General features: G+C 37.2%; 1 protein-coding gene across 4 annotated transcripts; it reads left to right on the top strand.

Annotated features, from left to right (window-relative positions):
• Positions 1-390: 390 nt before the first annotated feature.
• Positions 391-7,880, top strand: LOC135581403 (probable hydroxyacylglutathione hydrolase 2, chloroplastic). Of its 4 annotated transcripts, none has more exons than XM_065080965.1 (9): positions 391-571; positions 1,710-1,895; positions 3,766-3,969; positions 5,123-5,246; positions 5,452-5,552; positions 6,148-6,222; positions 6,300-6,398; positions 6,628-6,786; positions 7,640-7,880. In XM_065080965.1, the coding sequence occupies exons 2-8, from the start codon at positions 1,710-1,712 to the stop codon at positions 6,772-6,774; spliced, it is 936 nt and encodes a 311-aa protein (XP_064937037.1). In that variant the 5' UTR covers positions 391-571; the 3' UTR covers positions 6,775-6,786; positions 7,640-7,880. The 4 variants fall into 4 exon arrangements, with proteins under 4 accessions (XP_064937037.1, XP_064937036.1, XP_064937035.1 ...); XM_065080964.1 differs by lacking the exon at positions 7,640-7,880 and adding an exon at positions 7,568-7,625 and having other exon boundaries at positions 391-566; XM_065080963.1 differs by having other exon boundaries at positions 392-566; positions 7,725-7,880.
• The last annotated feature ends 563 nt before the right edge of the window (positions 7,881-8,443 follow it).

Below are 8,443 nucleotides of genomic sequence, written 5' to 3'. Positions count from 1 at the left end.
ATAATTGAATGACATATGTACTACATGTAATAAAGGAAAAAGAATAGTTTGAGAAGAGCCAGAAGTGAGAAGGGAGTGCTAATAGAGCCCGATAACAGAAAAGTCCGACCCGAAATTTGGGTTCGGGTAAAACATGAAGTTCAACTCGAATCTGATCCGAAACGACAAGAATGAATCCTTGATACATAAGCTTGTCGGATTCGGGTCATATTAGTACATGCAACATCAAATCCACAGCACAAATATTAAAGCAGCTTCGTCTTCTCGCCTTATCCCATCATATAATGACTAAACTACCCTCCTCAGCAGCAACCAGTGCTCCCATGGCGTGCATATATCAAACGCTAACACCAAAGGTAGGGGGGCACGATGGACTTTGAACAATTCTCTTCGATTAATGTCTCGGGGTTTCGTTTCCTCCGGTCGGCTCCGCCGGGAGCGCGCAAAGTATGTTCCTTCTTTCCTCCGTTTCGTCTTTTAGCAGACTCTCGTCTTCTCACCGACCGGCGATGCTCGCGAAGGCGTCCTCCTTGATGGCTTCCTTCTCCTGCTCTTCTCCGAGGAGGGTTTGGTCTCTTCCTCCCAATCGCCTCTTTCGTTTTTGCCATTCTTATCTTTAATCATTTATCTTTTTGTGTGGTTTCGGTTGAGATAATCTCTTGCTCCGGGCATCTGAGATATTTCCCTGCAAAGAATCGCGTGATTGATCTCGATTTCTTGTTTCTGTGTATTGTCTGTTTTGGTTCGAAAATTTATGCAGTTGATGTGTTCGGTACTGGTCGGATCTGACGTGTGCTTCTGAATTCGTGGATTTTATGGCGGATCTGTCTAGGTTTTCTTGTTTGAATTTATATGCTGATACAACTATTGGATTATCTATGCTTTTTGGCGATTGAATCCTGTGGGGATGATTCGCAGTAGTAGCAGTGGTCGCTTCGACGAGATTTGCTGATTAGTTGTGATGGAAGTGGATCAGTTAGAAATATTGTGGATGAGACATCAAGTACAAATAATCCACATTGTTAGTGTGTGCGTTCATTTGACTCAAGGATCTCACGCATTCATTGTGTACCATGACTTACAAGGGTCATACGTGAATTTCCTTGCAGCAAGGTTCTCTATGATGTTCAGATGAGTGCTTGAAGGCAAGTATGAGTAGATGGTGACAATTTTAGCAAATTACAAACTTGAGCATCCAAACGCAGAAGGGTTTTAATTTTCAAAGACTAGTGGACCAAATGAACAGAATTCATTCCAGTACTAGTCTTAGTAGCTACCCAAAGGCCATTGCCTTGGCAAATAGTGGTTTAATGGACATACAACATCTCTCTGAAAAAGGGTTCCCATGATAAGAGCAACCATAGTGTCAGGTATGTGAGGTTTTGCAAGTATATCCCCTAGAAAGCTGGCATCTTCAACAATTTTCCTGGTTGTTATTTTGAGCCATAGAAGCTGTACTGAAAGTGACTTGTGGGGGTAAGGTAATGTACACTAAATGTCCCAGAACTCCATGGTGGCAGGAGCCACTTTTTTATTAGATGCTGTGCTGTTAACTGCTATTGTTGTCTTTGCTCGAAGGCTCTTCTGCCATTACTTGAGCTGATTTTTCTTCCCGTTTGCTCATTTATGAAGCACACATGATGTTCACCACATAATGGGTTTTATCATTTTTTGTGTGTCTCGATATCAATGTAACTTCTCTTTCACAGATGAGAGGGCAACCCAGCATATGGACAAATATGAGAAAACAATGGTTTGGGAAAAAAATACTTTATGGCTTTGGAACACTAATTGTCAAACCTGTCAAAGTTTTGCATGGAGCTAATCATTTGTTGGATCTCCCTCCTTCCTTTTGCAATATTACCTCTATGGCATCCTCATTGCAAATTGAATTGGTGAGTGTCTGATGTCTTTAAAATTTTGCTTTCTGTATTTTTGTCATTGTGTTTACTATTGTGTTGCACTAACCTGCCAGCTATGTATTTTGAGTTAATTTGAGATTTCTTCCATATTTACCTTTGCAATCTGCAAGTCATAGATCCCAACTATTGGCTGCCAGCTGCTTAATTTTCTTCACCTTTTAGCTATGGTGAGCATAGTGTCACTAGAGCCATCAAGTCCATTTTATGCGCTCAATTTTATTAGGTGTCTCTACAGTCATGTATCTATGGCATTCTTAAGCTCATTGATAATATGTGAATAATTTTTGTTCCTTAAAGTAACTAACTGTATGATCCTTCATTGTGTGTTGTCCTCGAAGAATGTCAGCATGCTCATCAAGTTTTTTGTTGTTTGTCTTATTATCTAGGACATGCGAAGCCTAGATCTTGCAGGTACTTCTTTAGATGCAAACACCTGTTATTTCTCTGACTAAAGAATATCCAACAGTGATATAAGAAAAAGATTTGCATTCCTAGTCAAAGGTCACAAATTGAAAGGTTTCTTAAATAGGTCGATTTAGACTAACTCAACTAACAATTACATATGGTGAGTATTGGTGCTAAATAGCATGTCATCTTAAGCCAATGAGGTAATGAGCGCTAAGAAAGGGACAAAGCTATAAGTTAGAGGATGATGATCAAGTTTTAGGGATCAGGATGGTAAATGGAACAGTCATTGAAAAAAATTTCAAGATGACAAAATAAGGAACATATGGCCAAGGTCTGCTGTACCGAAGCATACCGCCCGGGTACGGGTGGTACGTACCGGTCCGACAGGTTACCGATACGTGGACCGCCAGGTACCGCTATAGTGCTACAGTACTATACTGTAACACTGCTACAGTATGAAAAATAAAAAATTATTCGGTACACCAGGGCACACCGCTCGGTACGCCCTGATGTACCGCCCGATACACTGGTACCATACCGTACCGAACCCGGGTCAAAATGCCGGTACGGTACGGTACAACAAACCTTGCATATGGCTGGGTTTCGAAAAATATTTTTATTGTTGGGTTTATCTTATTTATTTATTTTATTATTTTATATCTGAATCTCTTTTGAAATTTTCTATTGCCTTGATCATATTTTTGAAATTTTATTCAATTGGTTTAACTGCCATTGCCTATTTTGAACTTCCACTGAGCCTTCAGCATCTTTAACACTTCTTACGTGGAATAAGATCATGTTTGTTTGGTGTATTATCTACATTGGGGGAATATTGATAACTCGATTTATTTTTCTAATACTTTAATACAATTATATGGTTGGTTTGGCTCTCAGAGGAAATGTTGAATTATTCTGCCTTCAAAACAAATTGTAACTTGCTCTAGTTAAGGTCTTACATTAATCTTATTGATCAATATAACAAATACTTGTGGTGTCACACCCTACACTTAGTATTCTGCTTAATCAAAAATCAGAGACCATCATAAACTACACTTGCCATGAGATTTACAGAGTAGTGATGACATCCTAACAATTTCTGGAGTTTTGACCTTATGATGTGCTCATGATGCTTTCTCCAGCAAACATAGTCTTTTAAGATTCATGATTTTCAATGCTTCTAAAAGTATGATCAAGTCAGGTGGAATAAACTTATTTTTTAAGTCCTAATTATTAAAAAATATGGTCGCATAATGGTTGGGATTAAGGCTGTAATCTGCTTTTTGTATTAGTTGCAAACTCATCTTTGGTAAAAGCCACCTTAGTATCCACATTCACATTTAATCTCTACCTCAGCTTCTATCTCTTCCTGTCGTCATTTTGTCACCTATTGGGGTCATATACATTCATGATGTTAATATGTCGCACATTTTTTCAGGTGCAATGCCTTCAAGACAATTACGCTTATCTTTTGCATGACATAGATACAGGAACAGTCGGAGTAGTAGATCCTTCTGAAGCTGTACCTGTTATAAATGCATTGGAACGCAAAAATCAAAGCTTAACTTATATACTTAACACTCATCATCACTATGATCATACTGGTGGAAACATGGAGCTCAAAGCAAGGTATGGTGCAAAGGTATGACAATGACAAATTTCATTTTTTTTCCTATGCTTGAGACTAAAATGGACTCCACCAAAATGCACATTTGCTCTCTCATCTGATTATTGCCTTTTTAACTTCTCTAGGAATCTGTATTATTTTGGCAAGTATCTATTCCTTTGCATACTTTTGTCTTTTGATAGACACTAATTGAAGTTTCAGTGATGTTGGTTTTTGATATAGTCGGAACAAGTCAACAACTACTATAGTTGGGCTTTGCATAACCAAACTGAGGTTTGAGTTTTCAAGAGTTGGATTCTTGGTTGGGTTTATGATGTTTTTGAGGAGATTCATATTGTGTTTGAGCTAATGAAATTTAATTATTAGACATATTCTGCCGAGGGGGAATAACAAAGTTTCTACAAAGAGAATGCAATAAAATACTGAGATCATGCACTATTTGTCACACCACATGATTTTTCATTAATTCTTCTGTTAAATAGTTCATGTTATCTGCCAATTCTAATATGACAGTTTAATCTGAATCAACACTTTGCAGGGTGGATTGATTTTGGTAGATTAGCCTGCCTTACTATTGGCAGTTAAAGTCAGTAAAAAATTTATCAAACTCACCTAGAGTCATCTAAATTTTGTCAATTCTAGCCAATTTGATAGCCTGAAAAGAAGACAATGGGAGACAATGGGAGGAGCAAAAGGACAGATAATAAAAGAACGATGTGGAGGGAAAACTGGTTATAATTAAGAAACAAAGGAATTGTTATTATAGATTTTTGCAATTCACTACAACTCTGAGAGAGAAGAAAAGAAAGTTGCCTATAACATGAATGCCCTTGCATAAAAGATACATTCATAATTTTAAGGATTGTCTGAAATTTACGGACTCTAGGCAATAGGGTTTCCATGGTGATTGCTGATTACTATGATTTTTTTTTTAAAAGTAATATGGAATATATGGAACTACTATAGAATGTGTTAAAAGTCCTAGATAGAAAGTAAAATGTAGCTGTGACAGAATGGGATTTTTTTATTCTGCAAGTTTATTTGGGAACTAGACAGTGGTCCCATTTACTCTTACTGCATGGGTATGCCAGAAATGTAAGATTGCATTAATTATCCTGATAAAGTTTTTCGCAGTCCAATATTCTTGACTCTGATATGCTAAATATAGGTGATTGGTTCTGCCAAAGACAAGGATAGAATTCCTGGCATAGACATAGCCTTGCATGATGGAGAAACATGGATGTTTGCAGGCTACCAGGTTCATGTGTTGGAGACCCCTGGGCATACAAAAGGTCAGATCTATTTGATCATATGAATGTTATGCATTCAATTTCTATGATATATCCCTCTTCTGCAGAATTTTGGCTAGATATGCAGAGTAATTCAATTTACAAAAGATATCTATAGCCAATATACTCCATATCCAATGTGTCATACAGCTTGTCTTCCTAATGGTGATATAAATATAACTATTCTTTTCTTCTTTAATTTAAGCAGGTCACGTGAGCTTTTACTTCCCTGGATGTAAAGCAATATTTACTGGTGACACCTTGTTTAGCTTATCATGCGGCAAACTTTTTGAAGGAGACCCAGATCAGGTTTTCATTTGATATAATAAGTGGTTTTAATTTTGCAAGTATTCTTCCTGTTTTGGTAGCTTCAATCATAAACAAGACAAAAGTGGATCAAGCAACAAACAAGAAAATTTCCATCCATCAAATTTAAAATGGAAAAGAAAAAAACTGATGCATACTTAATCCTGTTTTTCAATGACTACCACTGAAGGATTTCTTGGACTAATGAAGTGTTCGCACTGGATACACTCATAGTTTGAATAGTAAGTGCAAGGTTGATTCCTTTTTATGCCTGTAGTACATCTGTTTAAAAGATTGACTGGTACATTACCATCTGTACAACATGATGATCAGAACACATCCATGTAGCCAAACCCTAAGCAGTTGGGATAGTTTGTTGTTCATACTTCATGGTACAGGTATCTAAGAGACCAGAAGGTTATCTTAGTGGCTGTGGCCTGTCTATATGTCCATGAGAATTGCAAGTAATATGTGCTTGCCAATTAGAATTAAGTGCTCCATGTTGTTATGCTGACTCTAGTTAAATGATCATTGGCAAAGGTTGCTTCTTAGTTTCGTAAAATATGTATCACCGACAATTGTATTTATCCTTGTGCAGATGTTTTCATCACTTCGTAAAATTGTGTCTTTACCGGATGACACAGATGTATACTGTGGTCATGAGTACACTCTGGTATAAAGTCATTTCTTATAGTATTTGAGTGGCCACAATATATGTAGCAGCACTGATGCTAGTGTTGCTCTTGGCAGAGCAATGCTAAGTTTGCCTTGTCCATAGAACCCAACAATGAAGCACTACAGGAGTATGCAGCAGATGTTGCTCGTCTTCGCAGTAAAAAGCTGCCAACGGTAATTATGCACAACCAGTCTAAATTGTTGTCTTAAACAGTGATTAGATTTGTCCTTTTCTACTTAGAGTGCAACAGAAATTAAACTATATTTGTTGGCTCGATAAAGTGCTTTTGCATATTATTGCACGAAGCCTTTCAGTGTGAAATTAGTTTACCTATAATGATAAGCTCAATGTGCCTTTGTGATCTATCTTGAATTTAACAAGTGACATGTTATGATGTCCTAGATTCCAACAACGATAGAGAAGGAAAAACAGTGTAATCCATTTCTGCGCACCTTTAGTCCTGAGATCCGCCAAAAGTTGAATATTCCACTTGCTGCAAGTGATGCACAAGCCTTGGGCATCATTCGCCGAGCAAAGGATAACTTTTAAAGCAGTTCACAGGTATGTATTTCTGGAAAAATTACCTTTTAAGATCTGTTTAATGTTGTCAACTTGCATGTAATACGCTTGTGCTTATACATTCTTGATCTTCTCTTGTATCCTTATATGTTCTTCTTGACATGTAACAACTACAATGTCCTGCTCCTCCTACAGTCATACATATTATTGACATGATTTAAAAATTTGATTCTGTTATAGCTTCATTTCATAAAGCCCAAAATATACTTTGCATTCAATGGTCCAAGACTTTTATTTATGCTTTCTCCCTGCTGCTCCCCCAGCATATCCTCTCTCAAGAGGCTATAGTTTACTTTGATTCTATTATAAATGAATGGGAAAAAATATTAGCATATAACATGCTCTTGTACTGGGGAATAAAAAAAAACCATTGATTCTAATTCCAGATAAACTTGGTTGTTGTAGAGCAGAAATGAATGAACATATAATAATTGTTTTGCATTGCAAGACAAGCTTCAGTCCACTTTGGCAACTATTTATACTTTTTCTTGGTTTTTTTTTTCTCTAGCACCTAAGTGATCATTGCTTCTAATCTTCTGCTGCTTTCAGTTTTCCAAATTGAAATTTGTTTCTGGAACTTTTTCTTTGTGAACAATTTGAATAGTTGGTGAAGTCACTGTAATTTAGTTGGCTTCCCTGTGTCAGTCATATCAGTTGCACAAATATGAGACGTTTCTTCCATGGAAAGATTAAAAGCTGTAATGTTGTATCTTGTGCATACATTAATTCTTGGAAAGACTTGCTATGGTGCCAAAAATTACAGACTACAGACTGGTAGCACCAGCCCCAAAGATTTCCTCTTCAAGCTTTTTGACTGTGATTGTTTCACTTTCAGGTACGAGGAAAGATTTATTGAAAAGCTACCTCCTGGACTGAATTGTTTAAGCAGTTGTTTTATGAGCGTATACCATATTGTACAGGGATAATACTTTTGCAAACTCCCTCAACAAGAAAGCAATAGGAGCTCATGAGGAACATGTTCTACATGTGAATCCCATCCGTGCATGATGTGTTTTCACAAAGAGATACTTGCTAAGTTAGTGTTGCTATAATATCACTCAAGCTGAATTGAAGCAGATCTATTAGCGACTAAGAAGACAGAAGAATGAGGAGATTTCAGGTAAGAACTCGCCTCGTGGATTTGACTTTTATAAATCAAAGTGTGAGAAGACTTGTTAAATCTTTTAGAACCAGCAATCAAACTGTGAGAGTGGATGCAAGTAAGAAGGCCGATTCAGGAACTCTTCCTCCCTAAAATTTAAGCTTTAGGCTCTGATATACTGTTGCACAGTTGATAGACCGTATTTTCCCCACCGCCTCTCCTGTCCCACGTTAACGTTAAGTTCATGATAAGGTCTTCTGGTCTCTCTTTCTTCTCATGGGCGTTTTTATCTCCATCGTCTCTCATTTCGTTTTTTTTACACCCTCACTCGTCGTGCCTACGACATAGTAGTCTAACTCTCCTTGCATTCACCTCCGACCTCTTCTACCTTTGTCTCGTTGTCTTCATCTGTCGCTATGACTTCCATCATTTCGTCTTTCTCGATAAGATAGAGATTTTTTTTTATATACTTAAATTACACATGTCGTTATATTAATGATTTATTGTGAATCAATATATTATATAAATAGACTTTAA

The sequence above is a fragment of the Musa acuminata genome, chromosome BXJ1-8 (genome assembly GCF_036884655.1).
Source record: "Musa acuminata AAA Group cultivar baxijiao chromosome BXJ1-8, Cavendish_Baxijiao_AAA, whole genome shotgun sequence".
Taxonomy (NCBI): Eukaryota; Viridiplantae; Streptophyta; class Magnoliopsida; order Zingiberales; family Musaceae; genus Musa; species Musa acuminata.
This window is presented reverse-complemented; position numbering and strand designations above follow the sequence as displayed.